This window comes from Oryx dammah, unplaced genomic scaffold (genome assembly GCF_014754425.2).
Source record: "Oryx dammah isolate SB20612 unplaced genomic scaffold, SCBI_Odam_1.1 HiC_scaffold_8, whole genome shotgun sequence".
Classification (NCBI taxonomy): Eukaryota; Metazoa; Chordata; class Mammalia; order Artiodactyla; family Bovidae; genus Oryx; species Oryx dammah.
In genome coordinates, this window is record NW_024070192.1 from 49,994,901 (window position 1) to 50,012,321 (window position 17,421).

Consider the following 17,421-nt stretch of genomic DNA (forward strand, 5'->3'; position numbering starts at 1 on the left):
CATGCAAACAGTAACAGGAATAGAATTGGAGTGGTTATATTAATATCCGATAAAAGATTTTAAGTCAAGAAATATTGCCAGAGAAAAAGAAGGACATTTTATAATGATGAGAGAGTCAATGTAGTCGGTAGCTATGGTAAACACACGACAACATAGGGCAACAAACATTAAGCAAAATCTGAGAGACTGAAAGAAGAAATTCTAGCTAACATTTATAGTTTGAGGTTTAAATACTGTGCTTTCAACAATTGATGGAAAAACTATACAAAAATTTTAAGAGATTGATAGATTTAATGACTTGATTAGCACTATCAACCAATATGATCTGAAACTCCCCATCCCCCAACCTACAGACTTCACATTCTTTTCAAGAATATCTGGAATGTTCTCCAAGATAGACCATATGATTGGCCATAAAGCAAATCTAAAGCATGGAAATCAATAATAGAATGAAATTATGATATAAAAAAACTCAAGAATATTAGAAAATATTTTTCATGCAATGAGCATAGAAATAGAACATATCAGAAGTTATAATTGTAGCTATATTATTCCTTAATGGGAAAATTATAGCTTTAAATTCTTATAGTAGAAAAGAAAAATGGTCCTAAATTAATAACCTTAGCTCTCCATCAAGAGAGTTTAAAAACAGCAAATTCTAATGAAAGCAAGACAAATGAAGTAAATAATAGAAATATGACCAGCAGTCAACAAAATACCAGTGAAATGATGGGGAAAATCAATACCGGTTCTTTGAAAATATTAACAAATTTGATAAATCTGGTGGTATAGCAAATAAGATTGTCTTCTTAGTTTCTTTTTTTAATTGTTTGTTAATATATAGAAAAAAGTGATTTTTAAAAATTCTTAAATTTTTTTTTCAGATTTTATTTATTTTTAATATAAATTTATTTATTTTAATTGGAGGCTAATGCCATACAATTAAGAGTGTTAATTTTGTATCCTGCAACTTTGTTGAATTGTGTGTGTGTGTGTGTGTGTGTAAAGAGGGAAGTTTCTTTAACCATTTGTATGCCTTGTATTTCTTTCCCTGTTTTCCCCACTCTCATTTGAGTTGGTTGCTATGACTAGACCTCACAGTACTGTGTTGAACAGTAGTGCTGAGAGAGAGCGTCCTTGCCTTTTTAGTAACCTTAGAGGAAAAGCTTCCAGTCTTGCCCCATTTTGTGTAATGTTAACTTTGGACTCTGTATATGTGACTTATTGTATTACTAAACATGGTAATTTACCAGTATTCCTAGTTTGTTGAGTGATTTGTCATGAAAGTGGTTGAATTTTGTCAGATGCTTTTTCCGTACTGATTGAGATCATCATGTGGTTTTTGTTTTTCAGTTTGTTAATGTGATATGTATTACATTGATTGATTTTTGTATGTTGAACCATCCTTACATTCCAAGTATAAACCTCACTTTTCTTGGTGTATAATCCTTTTAATATGTTGAATTTGGTTTGATCCCATTTTCTTTTAGATGATTGCATCATTATTCTTCAGAGATATTGATTTGTAATTTTCTTTTTGTCTTTTGGTATCAGGGCAAATGAGGGCCTCATAGAAATATCTTATAATCCATCTTATGTCTGTGACATCAGTTTTAATGGCTTCTCTTTCATTTCTAATTTTAGCTATTTGAATTTTCTCTCTTGTTTTTGTTAGTCTAGTTAAGGGTTTGTCAATTTTGTCTTTTTTTTTTTTTTTTTTTTTAAGGAAGCAAACTCTTAGGGACAAACTTAACCAAGGAGATGAGAGACTTACACACTAAAAATTATAATATGTTGTTAAAAGACGTGAAAGGCATCTTTCAGGTATAGAAAAGTGGAAAGACATCTCATGCTTGTGGATTTTAAGACTTAATGTTCTTAAAATATCCATAGTACCCAATGTGATATTAAATGCAGTACCTATCAAAGGCTCTATGACATCTTGTGGTAGTAATAAAGAAAACCATACTTATGGAATCTGAAGGGACCCTGAAAAGCTAAAACAATTTTGGGGTAAAAAAACACTGCCTCACTTCAAATCATATTACAAAGCAATAGTAATTAAGATGATGTGATACTGGCATAAAGATAGAGTAGAAAATGTGAAAATGAACCCATGCATATACATCCAAAATATTTTTGACAAGGCTGAAAAAAACTACACAGTGGGGAAACACTGTCAACAAATGAGGTTGGGAATACTGGATAGCTAATGCAAAAGAATGAAGCTGGGCCCTTACCTTATACCATATACAAAAATGATTTTAGATTCAACCATGAGACTGGAAACTATTAAACTCCTGCCAGAAGACATAGGAGAAAATCTTTAGTACATTGGATCGAGCAATGATTTCTTGCATATAATACCAAAAGCACAGGTAACAAAGTTAAAATAGACAAATGGAACTACATCAAACTTTAAAAGTTCTACGCCTAAAAGGAAATAACCAACCATGTGAAAGGGCAACCTATGGGGTGGAAGAAAATCATTGTAAATCATATATCTGATAAGGAGTTAATATATAGTATAAATAAGGAATTTCTACAACTCAACAATCAAAAAAAAAATTAACAAATGAGCATAGGACTTTAATCAAGACACTTCTCCAAAGAAGATACAGGCATGTCCAATAAACATATGAAGAAATGCTCAGAATCACTAATCATTAATGAATCAAAACCACAGTAAAGCGTCACCTCCCACCTATCAGGTGATGACCACTATCAACAGAACAGAAAATAACTGTTGTCAAACATGGGGAAAAGTTGGCACCCTTGGGAACTTTTGGTGGGAATATACAATGATATAGCCATTATGGAAATCAGCATGAAAATTTCTAAAAAAATTGAAAATAGAGTTACTGTGTGATCCAGTCATCCTACTTCTGCCTTTATATGCAAAATAATTCAAAGCAGGATCTTGAAGTGATATTTACACACCCATGTTCATTGTAGAATTATTCTCAGTACCCAGGAGGGTAGAAGCTATCCAGATGTCCACCACCAGGTAAATGGATAAAGAGAGATGTATACACGCATACACACACACATACATATACACACACACACATGCACACAGTGTAATAACATTACACAACCTTTAAAAAGAAGGAAATCTTTTCACATGTTACAGTGTTGATTAACTTTGAGGCCATTGTGCTAAGGGAAATAAGCCAGTCACAAAAGTACAAACACTAAATTCTTCCTTTCATTTTGAATTTCTAAAATAGTCAAAGCATAGAAACAAAGTTGAAAGGTGGTCACTAAGGGTGGGAGGAGGGAAAAAGAAGACTTAGTGTTTAGTGGGTATAGAGTTTAAGTTTTGCAAGGTGAAAAAGTTCTAGAAATCTGTTAACAATGTGAATATATTTAACGGTACTGAACTGAATACTTAAAAATGGTTATAGTGGTAATAAAAAAAAGACCTATAGACAAAAAAATTGACAGTCTGCAGCTTGACTGAATTGCAGGTTCTAGCCAGAACAATAAGGCAAGAAAATTAAAGCATTAAGGTAGGAAAAGGATGACAAATCAGACATTTCTATAAAATGGATTGTTGTAACAGTTATAGTGCTACATAAAAATATTGAATTGTAAACATAAGTAAATTTTATGTAAATTATACCTCTGTAAAGCTTTTTAAGTCTAAAAGAAAAATTAACCTTGCCAGTGTAGGACTACTTCCCGGATTGCTTCAGATAAATTCTTTGTCTGAATATCATGATCCAATATTGGTATAGTAGATGTTCCCTTTGTAACATTAGATACGTGAAAGTTTTAAATTCTTGAGCTAATTGCTTGCTTTGCAAAATGAATACATGCTGTTTTAAAACTTTTTCCCCTAGGGATCATTGAATAGTACACTCTCAATAGGCAGATGTATGGAATGTAAATTGTATTTCAGTATGCTTATAAGGAAATGAAGGGGAATGAATTTAACATACCAAACTGCCTGTTCTACTGGTAGTATTTTCAAAGAAGTGTTGTGTCCATTTAAAAACTAGAGGTTAAAGGCCACAGTGTTTGTACTTTAAAAATTATTTGGTAATTCCCCTAAATATATATGTGCCTGTTTGTATTTTTTATGATGGTGTTTTTTTTTTTGCTGTTCTGTTCCAGTCATGGGCAAGAGTTTTTCATCAGGCCATAACACAATAAGAACTCCTATTCCTATTCTTAGATAAAGCTGTGTAGAGCTGATTTTAGGCTTTTCATTTTTTCTGAACTGAAGCTTCAAGAAATCATTGTCATCTGCAGTCAAGTCAACCAGTTGTTTTTAGAGGTTATGTGATTGATTCGCTGGGGGCAATTTACATCTTTTCCCTGTTTCTGAAGTGGCATTCTCACCTTGTATTATGAAGGATAATCTTCAAATGTAGCAGAAGCCTGTTACTTGGTCAGGGATGTAGTGGTGTTGTGTATCTTCAAGGTCAGTAATTGGTTAACTTACTTCCATTTGCCTTCTTCCTTTCTGTAAAGGTGCTTGTGAGCGAGGATTCTGACAGTGATGGCATCGTGGCCCATTTCCCTGCTCATGAAAAACCAGTGTGCTGTATGGCTTTTAATACAAGTGGTATGTCCTTCCCCTCGCCCCTATTTATATTATGAGTTTTCTACCTAATTTTTTGGAAATGGAAAATATGAAATATATGTGTTAGGTTATATGACCTAAGTAAGTAGTTTTCAGTGATTATTGAATGAATGAATTTATAGTAAAAATTTAGAAACCCTATAAAGATTAATTTTACTGAGTAAAGTTGTGATTGAGTAGTAAAGATAAATAGTAGATATAGAATAGTACATAAATAGTGCTGTTGAATTACATTTATTTCTGTGTTATAAGGCAAGGACTTTAATATTGGAAACTACTTAGGTATGTAAATGGCATTTTTTCTGTAACTGCACATTCCTTTTAAACAGTACAGTGACAGATGTCATACTGATTAAACAGGTCTTCCTATTTTATATAATGTGTGTGTATGTATTTTGCTAAACTGTTTGAATGTAAGTTACATATATGATGACATTTTACCAACTACAAATTAAGCATACATTTTCTAAGAGTAAGGCCCTTCTTGTACTTTGTAACCAAATAGTATATTATATTCAGAAAAGTAACACATTGTTTTATCTAAAATCCAAGTCATAATTTAAAATTTCCCAACTGTCTCAAAAATGAGTTTTCTAAAGTTCACTCCGTAAGTTTTATGTCTCTTTGTGAGTGAGTGAAGTCGCTCAGTCGTGTCCGACTCTTTGTGACCCTATGGACGGGAGCTTACCAGGCTCCTCCATCCGTGGAATTTTCCAGGCAAGAATACTGGAATGGGTTGCCATTTCCTTCTCCACTTTATATCTCTTTAGCTCTTTTCCAGTTTATAGCTTTCACCTTTTCCCCCCTAAGTTGCAATGTCCAGACTAGTTATCTTGTCCAAATTCTGTGTTTGTCACATATATTTTCATTATAATAATGCTTTCCTTTTTTTCCTTAAAGGCTTGTAAATACATTCAGGCCTGAAGATTATTTTTTTCAAACTTCCTACATATTGCTGTCTACATCATTTCATCCTAGCAGGGGATACATTATATCAGGCTGTCTTGTAATTTATAATACTACGTTTGATCACATGAATAAGTTAGTGACCATCAAATGTCTATATTTTGAAAATAGATTCTCTTGTGGAGATTAGCAACTGCAGAGTGTTACTTTGGCCTCATTTCTTGCTTTAAAAAAAAATAATTAATTTTTGTCTGTGCTGAGCCTTCGTTGCTGCACAGGCTTTTTTCTAGTTGCAGTGGGTAGGGGCTACTCGCCAGGTGTGGTGCGTGGGTTTCTCACTGCAGTGGCTTCTCTTGTTGCAGAGTGCGGGCTCTAGGGCACTTGGACCTCAGTAGTTGCGGTTCCCAGGCTCATAGTTGTGGTGCACTGGCTTAGTTGCTCTGTGGCACGTGGGATCTTCCCAAACCAGGTATCGAACCTGTGTCTCCTGTATCGTCAGGTGGATTCTTTACCATGGAACCAGCAGGGAAGCCCTTGGTCTCATTTCTGAAACAACTTTTTACTAAATAGTTTTGTTATTATACATTGAAGGCTATAGAATGGTGGTTTGTCTATCATATTTTCAGCGTTGATTAACTTCTGTTAACTCTGTTTAAAGAGTTTTCTCTCATTAACCAGAAATGAGCCACAGTTTTCCTGGATGTAAAAGGCAGGGTAAATATGTAATACTTCCTCTTTAATTACCAATTTTCATAGTTAGGAATTGATTTAATACTTCCAGTGGTGAAATTTCACTCCTGTGGACTTATTTTAAAAATACTTTGATTATGAATAAAAGATAAAATTGCTCTGATGCTTTCAGAGCTGAAATAGTCTTCATTAGTTTATGGACTTTTCCTTGCTTGGTGGGTCTGAGGAGACTGCCATTTCTTATTCTGCAGAATCTTAGTTAAAACTAATGGGAAGACCCATCTTTTTCCTCCTTCTTTTTATCTTTTCAGATCAAGAATGATTATAAGAGGATAATGTAAAGTATTTGAGTAGTCTTCCTCCTCTTAATTAGCCATTTTCAATAGGGAGGAAGATTTTATAGTAATTGTTGATCAGTGGATCTATTTAATTAATGAAGACAGATTTATTGAAATGCTCTGAATGTTGTGGGATTTAAGTTGAATTTGAAGAAACAGTCTGGAAGTTATGTCACTTACAGTACTCTTCTTAGAGTAACCAGTATGACTCACTTTTGATAGTCCATCTGTTATGTCAGATCTCCTTTGTGTTAATATTATGTTTCATATGGCCAGAGTTGGGATGCTTCAGACATTTGAAGCTATATTTTTTCCTGTCTGTGAACCTCCATTGTCATAAAAACAACTTACATAACTTAAAGGATATTGTAGTTACCTCTGTCGTCGTGTAGCAATTAGTTCTAGAAGACCATAAATTTCTGTGATTTCATAGTTTTGTTCTACATTTGCCACTTGATTTATGTTTTAACTCCCAAATTTATGTTTTAATGGAAAGCTTAACATTGTTTATGTTTATATTTAAAATTTTATTAATTTTTAAAATTGAGGTATAGTTGATTTACCTCTGTGTCAGGTACACAGAAAAATGATTCAGTTGTATAATATATATATATATATTCTCTTTCAGATTCTAGTGTAGGTCGTTACAAGATATTGAATATAATTCCCTGTGCTGTGTAGTAGGTCCTGTACTTTGCTGTGTTCCTAGCATGTTAATTGTATAACTGTATAATTTATCTTGGAGTAATAATTTCTTTAAATATTTTTTTGCCAGCCTGTATGTTCCAGTTTACATTAGGATTCACTCTTGGTGTTATACATTCAAGGTTTTGACAAATAGATAATGGCATATATCCACCATTATAAGGGTTTCCCTGGTGGCTCCGTGGTAAAGAAGCTGCCTACCAATATAGGAGACATGGGTTCAATCCCTGGGTTGGGAAGATCGCCTGGAGAAGGAAATTGCAACCCACCACAGTACTGGTTCTTACCTGCAAAGTGTATGGACAGAGGAGCCTGGTGGGCAGGAGTCCATGGGGTCACGAAGAGTTGGACATGATTTAGTGACTAAACAATGACAGCAGCAACGATCCATCATAATAGTACTACACAGAAGAGTTTGAACAGTTGAACAAAATCCCTGTTGCTCTGCCTGTTCATTCCTCATTCTCTCAATTCCTGCAACCACTGATCTTTCTTCTCTTTCCATAGTTTCAGAATGTCATATACTTGGAATGTTACATAGTTAGCCATTTCACATTGGCTTCTTTCACTTACTAATATGTGTTCAAGTCTCCTATATCTCTTCATGCCTACATTGCTCACTTCTTTTTAGCATTGAATAATGTTCTACTGTATCATACTTTGCTTGTCATCTGTATATATTATTTACTGAGCTGTCTGTATCTTTTGTCCATTTTTAAATTGGTTTGTTGGTTTTTTGATTGATGAGTCTTAAGTGTTCTTTGTATGTTTTAGATGGCAGTCCTGTATCAGATATGTGTTTTGTAAATATTTTCTCCGAGTCTGCAATTTGTCTTCTCATTCTCTTGAAGTGGTTTTCGAAGATCAAAGTATTTAACTTTAATGAAGTCGAATATAAATTATTTCTTTGACTGATCTTTCCTTTGGTATGTAATGCTTCAATACATGTAAATCGACATTTTTATACTGTTGTATCTTTATTCAGCCTCACACCGAATCTTATAATTTCTTGGAAGAAAGATTTTTATGAGAATTGTCAACATTTTAAAAAATTTTATTTATTTTGCTGCTCTGGGTGTTTGTTGCTGCATGTATGCTTTCTTGAATTGCAGAGAGTGAGCGCTCCCTTCTCGTTGTGGTTGTGGCTTCTCATTGTGGTGACTTCTCTTGTTGAGGAGGATGGGCTCTGGGGCGTGTGGGCTTCAGTAGTGTGGCTTACGGGCTCTAGGTTAAGACTCAGTAATTGTGGCACACAGGTATAGTTGCCCCTCGGCATGTGGAGTCTTCCCAGACCAGGGATTGAACCCATGATCCCTACGTTAGCAGGTGAGTTCTTAACCACTGGACCACCAGGGAAGCCTTGATATTTTATGAGTTTTAGGATCTCTTACATTTCTTCTTGAATCTAAAATACAGCTTCTTAACCTGGGTCTGAGAGGTCCATGGAGAATATTTAGAGAGTATATGAATTTAGGGAAAAAAATCGCATCTTTATTTTCTTTAGTGAAAGTGAAACATGAAAGTGTTAGTCCCTCAGTCATGTCTGACTTTTTGTGACCCCATGGACTGTAGCCCTCCAGGCTCCTCCGTCCATGGGATTCTCCAGGCAAGGATACTGGAGTGGGTGGCCATTCCTTTCTCCAGGGGATCTTCCCAACCCTGGGATCCAGCCCAGGTCTGCTGCACTGCAGGCAAAATCTTTACTGTCTAAGCTGCTAGGGAAGCCCTGTTTTCTTTAACCTTTAATGAAAATTCTTTCACTTATCAATACGTACAATAAACTACTGAAATACTAGCTTTTTGTGAATTTGTAATATAAATAATGGATATTTTTATATCTTTTTGATGTTATTTATATAATTATCTAATTAATGCTGTGGTTCAAAATCATGGTAGAGCCTGTATTATAATGTATTACTATTAATAAAACAGCACATATTCTACTGCATGTCAATTTTAATAACCCCCTAAGTATTTTACCTTGTCTTTAAAAAATATTATTCTGAGAAAGAGGTTCTTAGGCTTCATCATATTGCTGAAAATTTTCATGGCACTAAAATGTTTATGAGCCCATTTATGCTTTCACTTGTTTCAGCTAACACATCGGAAGCTAGACTTCATTCGCAGTGCCTGGTTCAGTTCCTACCCATAGAGTCTGCTGGTGGAATAGGGACTTCCAAAAAAAAGAAAAAAGAAGACAAGTCCTTTGTGGAGCAAGGACAGAATGCTAGGAGATGAATATTAACTTGGTATTTTGCTTTTGGGGAAAGTTCTTCAAAAGAAAGCCCGTTCTAAACAGGAGCCAAAAGATGATTCATTAGGAAATAATGATTCAGTCCCTAGTAAATAAATAAATATTAGTTGAGTGAATGAGGCAAGAAAAATATGGCATGGCTGACATAGATTTTGAAGTAAAGGCTGTGTACAGTGGACTCATCAGTTTATTATGAGCAGATTAATTTTTCAGTGTGTCATCATTTCTGCTTTGTATCTGTTTAAAAGTTTGAAATGAAGGGTTCATAATTCAGCAAGCACTCAGAAAATTGGTTTGCAGGATCTTGTATAGAAGCTGATAGGCACAGATTTCATGCCATTGCATACAGTTCATCTTAATTATTTATTGTTTATTTCTGAGTATTTTTGCTGTTCAGAATATGAATTTTATTGGTTGAATATAAACAAGTATATGTATAAAATATTCAGTTCTCAATGATTTGAAAGTCTTGATTTTGTTTTAGCTATTCAGTAACTGAACAGCTTCTCAGAGAAAGGCATTGGGCTCAGCTGTGACTACCTATTATCCAGCTCCTATCACTAGGTGACATTTTATTTTGCTTGTTTAATTTCTATATCATATTTCTTGGTTTCTTCTAACACTCTTGGACTGAGACATTCATATGTACAAAATATTTGAGTCGAGGCTTCTTTGCTATTTGTAAATACCTTAGTAGTTATTGTTTTTCCCTGTAATTATTTTTGTAACACTTAAAAAATATTTGGGGGGGATCAAATGTATTTTCTATCAAGATTTAAGTTCTCCATAAAGAGCTGGAATGACTGAAGTGACTTAGTACACTCAGCATGGACGCACAATGGCATCTAACTTAAATTCCATGCTGCACACACATTTATTAAAAAATAAATTGGCCCTTTCAAAATATAACTTGTAGATCCTCCAGTAATACCCCAGTTTTTCCTTACATGGATCCAATATATATTTCAAAATTTATTTATATTCAGTTCAGTTCAGTCGCTCAGTCGTGTCCGACTCTTTGCGACCCCATGAATTGCAGCATGCCAGGCCTCCCTATCCATATTCAGCTTAGTTTTAACTGACACTCCAGGAATTCTCTGTTTGGTTAAAGATTTTCTCATTGGGTCTGCAATGTGGCCAATAATAAGAGTAGTACTTGTTGGTACTACTTAGAAAAGTATAGGGAAGTTCACTTAGAAAACTAAGTGAAACAAAACATATAAGAAAAGTTGATTGCCTATCTTTTGTTTGTAAACCTGATTTTCTCTAACTAGTTTACCTGTGTATATCTCACTGGTAAACCTTTTTATTTAGAGAGGCTATCTTTAGATAACAGAGTTATTAAAATGTCCTGGATATCAAAATCCAGGATCAAACCAGGAATGTTGTCCAACTCCTGAGAAATTTTAGAAACAATTTACATGATGGAAAAACACTGCTAAGGGAATTAAGGAGAAAATGTAGATTGCTTGACTGGGCGGCGTGCAGTTTGGCCTTGTGTGGAACCTATTCAGAAAAGAAGTTAGGGGATACCATTAAATGGAGTTGTGAAACTTTTAGTTCAGCAGCTGTATTCAGTTTGTTTTTCAATTTCTCCTTCCCGTTCTTGTTTATTAGCTGTGACTCCGAGTCCTGAATTAAAACAAATATTTTAATGGCAACATTTATGATTTGTTTAGAAGTGCCAGAGAGACCTTGTGCTTAGATCAGGGCAGCTTCAGTATGGGTGGTATAAGTTTGTTGCTTTCAATTATTTAGATACACAATGAGTAACATTTTCTAGGGAACTTATTTTTTTAATTAATAAGCTTTATTTTTTAGAGCGCTTTTAGGTCCACAGCAAAATTGAATGGAAAGTACAGAGAGCTCTCATATTTCTGCTTTCCCCTCTCTCTGCCCACATGCCACACCCACACACATACAGTCTCCCACACTATCCACCTTCCACCTGACAGTATTATCATACATTATTATCATACACACTATTATCAACCAAAGTCCATAGTTTACATTAGGGTTCACTCTTGGTGTTGTATTTTCTACGGGTTTTGAGAAATTAATATTGACATGTACCTACCATTACAGTATCATACCAAATAGTTTGACTGTCCTAAATGTTTCTCATGAAATTTGGGACTTCTCAGTCATTGTTTCTTTGTCTCTTTCCCCCTCTTCTTTCCTTCCGGGGCTCCTGTAGATTTACCTCCCACAGATCTCAAAGGCTCTGTTCATTTTTCTTCATTTTTTTTTTCCCTCTCATTCTGGATAATTGCAGTTGATTTTTTCCTGCCATTTAAATTTCTGTTTGGGCCCCTTTATCGACTTTTTCATTTCAGTTACTGTACTTTTCAACTCCAGATTTGTGTTTGTTTATTTTTATAATGCTATCTCTTTATTGATGTCTCCTACTTGGTGAGACATTCTTCTCAAACTTCCCTTTAATCCTCTAGACATGGTTTCTCTGCATCCTTGGCCGACATTTGGTTGTCTCATCATTTTCTATTTTATGGATCCTTTGTAAGATATGTGATGTGGAAATCTCTTCCCAGTGAGTTTTTCCTTTTATCTTTTTAATAGGGTCTTTTGCAGAGCAAAATTCTTTCCTTTTTGTCAAATGCATTTTTAAAATTTTGTTAGTTGTATTTTTGTGTTCATGTCTAAGAAATGGTCACCAGTATGGGTGGGGCGCTCGGATTTTCTCCTATGTAATTTTCTAACAGGATGTTAGTTTCACATTTATATTTAAATTTATAATTTAAATATTTTTGTTATTCTTGTATATAAGGTATCAGGTTTAGGTCATGGTTGGTCCCTGTTTTTTGCTAGTTTATTATTTTTTACAAGATATTATCCTTCTTCCTTTGAATTACTTTTGTACTTTCCTAAGTAGCACACTTCTGTTATCTATTTCTGGTTTCTGTGATGAAATGACTTCCTTTAGCATTTTCTGACTGTCAGCATCTGTGTTTTGCCCATAATTTTGAGGACTATTTCAACTAGATTTGATAGTTTAGTTTGATGGTTATTTCTTCTTTCAGCAATTGTCAGCTCTCTTTGTTCACAGCTTTTGGCATTATTAATCTTATCCCTCTTGATTAATTGGGTAGAGAGTTGTATTTTTGTGGGGGCAGTGTTCTGATCTGTTACATCAGCTCAAATGGAGCAACTGAAAATTATTCAAAACGTTACTGAGTTCTCCTTACCCTCACCTGTTTGAACTCTTCTTCCTTCTTCTGTTCTGCTCAATGTGAGAGCAGCTACTTTTAATTACTTTGTATGGAACTTAGTTTTCAATAGTATTTTTTATAACTTTGATTTGTTTTTTCACCAGTTTCTCATAGAGCAATAACAACAGCCTCTTTTGATTTTATAAATCCAGCCCAAAAGCCTATTTACTGGTCATTTGAGCATGTAAAATGCTCTCTATGATACGTGGTTTAGACAATAATCTGTGAACATGTATTAGCTCAGGCTGCCAGAAGGCAATACCATAGACTTGGTTGCTTAAATAACAGAAATCTCTTTCCTCACAGTGTTTGAAGCTGGAAGTCCAGGATCAAGGTTTGGCTGATGGTTTACCCTGACGAATGGCCATCTTCTTCACATGTCCTCACATGGCCTTTCCTTGATGCAAGGGAGCAGGGAGAGAGAGAAAGAAAGCTCTGTGGTGTCTCTTCTTACAAGGACACTAATACTCTCACATTAGGGCCTCACCCATATGACCTCATGTAAACTTCATTACTTCCATAGATACACCACCCCCAACTCCACATAGAGCTCCCACCCCCAACTCCACATATAACCACACTAGGTTTCTGACATTTCATTATAGGAATTTAGGGGCTCTACAGACATTTATTCTATAACCATATGTATGAAAATCATTCAGTTCATCTTATTTTTAAAAAGTCTTATTTTATCCCAGCCCAATTCTCAGTTATTCTATTCAACTATGATTGTTGTATCATGTTCCATGTTTACTGCCATTTTAAGATATTCACATGTTTTGTAAGAAATGTTAATGATACAAACATCTTTCAACAACTTTATTATTATTGAGCGTATTGTCTAAAAGTATTACAGCATGGCACAAGTTTACCACTTCAACCTTATCGACATGTTTCCTCCCGTATTTGGTGATTCTGGTTATTTTTCAGCTCCTTAAACATGTTATAGCACTTTACCTCTGCCTGGAACACTCATTTCCCTGCCTCTTATTTATCTCTTGAAAGTGTTAGTTGCTCAGTCATGTCTGACTCTTTGGGGTTGCAAAGGAGCCACTAGGCTCCTCTGTCCATGGGATTTCCCAGGCAAGAACACTGGAGCGGGTGGCCATTCCCTTCTCCAGGGCATCATCCCAACCCAGAGGTTCTGTCTGGCTTCCCCCACACCACAGTAGGTTCTTTACCGTCTGAGCCACCGAGGAAGCCCCAGTGTCTCGATTCCCGTCTTGAGTATCATTTTGGGAAAACTTACCTGACCCTATGTCAAATATCATGTCCCCCCTCAACCTGGCTACTCAACAGGGCAAGTTACTTAATCTGCTTGGATCACTCCCAGTACTTTCGTTTCTTCATCAATAAAATGAGGGCTGTGCTGTCATCTAAAACAATACCTAAAATATAGTGAGACCTTAATAAATATTACCTGTTGTTGTTTGCTTTGTTGTTAACCTCCCTCATCCTAGTTTTTGATTTATTTACACTCATCTAGAGTATCCTTTCAACATGTTTTCTGTTCAGTTCAGTCGCTCAGTTGTGTCTGACTCTTTGTGACCCCATGAACCGCAGCATACCAGGCCTCCCTGTCCATCACCAATTCCTGGAGTGCACGCAAACCCATGTCCATTGAGTCGGTGATGCCATCCAACCAGCTCATCCTCTGTCGTCCCCTTTTCCTCCTGCCCTTAATCTTTCCCAGCATCAGGGTCTTTTCCAGTGAGTCAGGTCTTCACATCAGGTGGCCAAAGGATTGGAGTTTCGGCTTCAAAATCAGTCCTACCGATGAATACCCAGGACTGATCTCCTTTGGGATGGACTGGTTGGATCTCTGTGCAGTCCAACAGTATTCTCCAACAACACAGTTCAAAAGCATCAATTCTTCGGTGCTCAGCTTACGTTATAGTCCAACTCTCACATCCATACATGACCACTGGAAAAACCATAGCCTTGTCTAGATGGACCTTTGTTGGCAAAGTGATGTCTCTGCTTTTTAATATGCTGTCTAAGTTAGTCATAATTTTCCTTCCAGGGAGTAAGCGTCTTTTAATTTCATGGCTGCAGTCACCATCTACAGTGATTTTGGAGCCCCCCAAAATAAAGTCTGTCACTGTTTCCCCATCTATTTGCCATGAAGTGATGGTACCGGATGCCATGATCTTCGTTTTCTGAATGTTTGAGCTTTAAGCCAACTTTTTCACTCTCCTCTTTCACTTTCATCAAGAGGCTCTTTAGTTCTTCACTTTCTGCCGTAAGGGTGGTGTCATCTGCATATCTGAGGTTATTAATATTTCTCCTGGCAATCTTGATCCCAGCTTGTGCTTCCTCCAGCCCAGCGTTTATCATGATGTACTCTGCATAGAAGTTAAATAAGCAGGGTGACAATATACAGCCTTGACGTACTCCTTTTCCTATTTTGAACCAGTCTGTTGTTCCATGTCCAGTTCTAACTGTTGCTTCCTGACCTGCATACAGGTTTCTCAAGAGGCAGGTCAGATGGTCTGGTATTCTCATCTCTTTCAGAATGTTCCAGTTTGTTGTGATCCACAGAGTCAAAGGGTTTGGCATAGTCAATAAAGCAGAAATAGATGTTTTTCTGGAACTCTCTTCCTTTTTCGATGTTGGCAATTTGGTCTCTTGTTCCTCTGCCTTTTCTAAAACCAGCTTGAACATCAGGAAGTTCACGATTCACGTATTGCTGAATCCTGGCTTGGAGAATTTTGAGCATTACTTTGCTAGCGTGTGAGATGAGTGCATTTGTGCAGTAGCTTGAGCATTCTTTGGCATTGCCTTTCTTTGGGATTGGAATGAAAACTGACCTTTTCCAGTCCTGTGGCCACTCCTGAGTTTCCCAAATTTGCTGGCATATTGAGTGCAGCACTTTCACAGCATCATCTTTCAGGATTTGAAAGAGCTCAGCTGGAATTCCATCACTTCCACTAGCTTTGTTCGTAGTGATTCTTCCTAAGGCCCACTTGACTTCGCATTCCAGGATGTCTGGCTCTAGGTAAGTGATCACACCATCGTGATTATCTGGGTCGTGAAGCTCTTTTTTGTACAGTTCTTCTGTATATTCTTGCCACCTCTTCTTAATATCTTCTGCTTCTGTTAGGTCCTTACCATTTCTGTCCTTTATTGAGCCCATCTTTGCTTGGCATTTTCCCTTGGTATCTCTAATTTTCCTGAAGAGATCTCTAGTCTTTCCCATTCTATTGTTTTCCTCTATTTCTTTGCATTGATCCCTGAGGAAGGCTTTCTTATCTCTCCTTGCTATTATGCTTTTATTTTGTTCCCAGATATTATTAGCCTGGTAATTTTCACATAGTTGATAGTAAGTGTACATTGAGTAGTTACATTAATTAATTGTCTTATCTGTGTTTATAATCTTGGAAGTGTTAATTGCTCAGTGGTGTTTGACTCCTTGGGACCCCATGGATTGTAGCCCACCAGCTTCACTGTACATGGAATTCTCTAGGCAAGGATACTGGAGTAGGTAACCATTTCCTTCTCCAGGGGATTTTCCTGACCCAGGGATCAAACCTGAGTCCCCTCTTACAGGCAGATTCTTATCGTAGTTTGAGCCACCAGGTACAGGAGGCAGTGACCAAAATCATCTCAAAGGAAAAGAAATGAAAGAAGGCAAAGTCATTGTCTGAGGAGGCCTTGCAGATAGCTGAGAAAAGAAGAGAATTGAAAGGAAAAGGAAAAATATACCCAACTAACTGAATGTAAAGTTCAAGAGAATAGCAAGGAGAGTTAAGAAAGCCTTCTTATGTGAATAGTGCAAAGAAATAGAGGAAGACAATATGTACAAGCTGGGTTTCAGGGAGGCGGAGGAAAAAAAAAAAAAAGAAATAGAGGAAGACAATAGAATGGGAAAGACTAGAGATCTCCCCAAGAAAATTGGAGATACCAGGGGAGCATTTCATGCAAAAATGGGCACAATAAAGGACAGAAATGGCAAGGACCTAAAAGAAGCTAAAGAGATTGAGAAGAGGTGGCCAGAAGACACAGAAGAACTGTACAACAAGGGTCTTAATCACCTGGATAACCACAGTGGTGTGGTCACTCAGCTAGAACCAGATATCCTGGGGTGTGAAGTCAGTTGGGCATTAGGAGGCATTACTATGAACAAAGCTAATGAGGGTGATGGAATTCCAGCTGAGCTATTTAAAATCCTAAAAAATGAGGCTATTAAAGTGCTCCACTCAATATGCCAGCAAATTTGGAAAACTCAACAGTGGCTGCTGCTGCTACTGCTAAGTTGCTTCAGTTGTGTGCGACTTTGTGCGACCCTAGAGACGGCAGCCCACCAGGCTCCCCTGTCCCTGGGATTCTCCAGGCAAGAAAACTGGAGTGGGTTGCCATTGCCTTCTCCAATGAACAGTGACTACAGGACTGGAAAAGGTCAGTTTTTATTGCAATCTCAAAGAAGGGTGATGCTGAAGAATGGTCAAACTGCTGTATAATAGCACTCATTTCACATGCTAACAAGATAATGCTCAAACTCCTTCAAGCTAGGCTTCAGCAATATGTGAACTGACAACTTTCATATGTGCAAGCTGGACTTATAAAAGGAGAGGAGCATCCATTGGCTCACCAACATCCAACTGCCTCACTGACTACGCTAAAGCCTTTGACTGTGTGGATCACAACAAACTGGAAAATTCTTAAAGAGATGAGAATACCAGACCACCTTACCTGCCTGCTGAGAAACAT

At 36.5% G+C, this 17,421-nt stretch overlaps 1 protein-coding gene across 1 annotated transcript in view; it reads left to right on the plus strand.

Moving 5' to 3' along the window:
* BCAS3 (BCAS3 microtubule associated cell migration factor) overlaps positions 1 to 17,421 on the plus strand; it is a 598,439-nt gene that overhangs the window by 179,962 nt on the left and 401,056 nt on the right. The window contains exon 14 of the mRNA XM_040244470.1: positions 4,480 to 4,573. Within this exon, the coding sequence (XP_040100404.1) occupies positions 4,480 to 4,573 (94 nt within the window). The remainder of the gene's footprint in view (positions 1 to 4,479; positions 4,574 to 17,421) is intronic.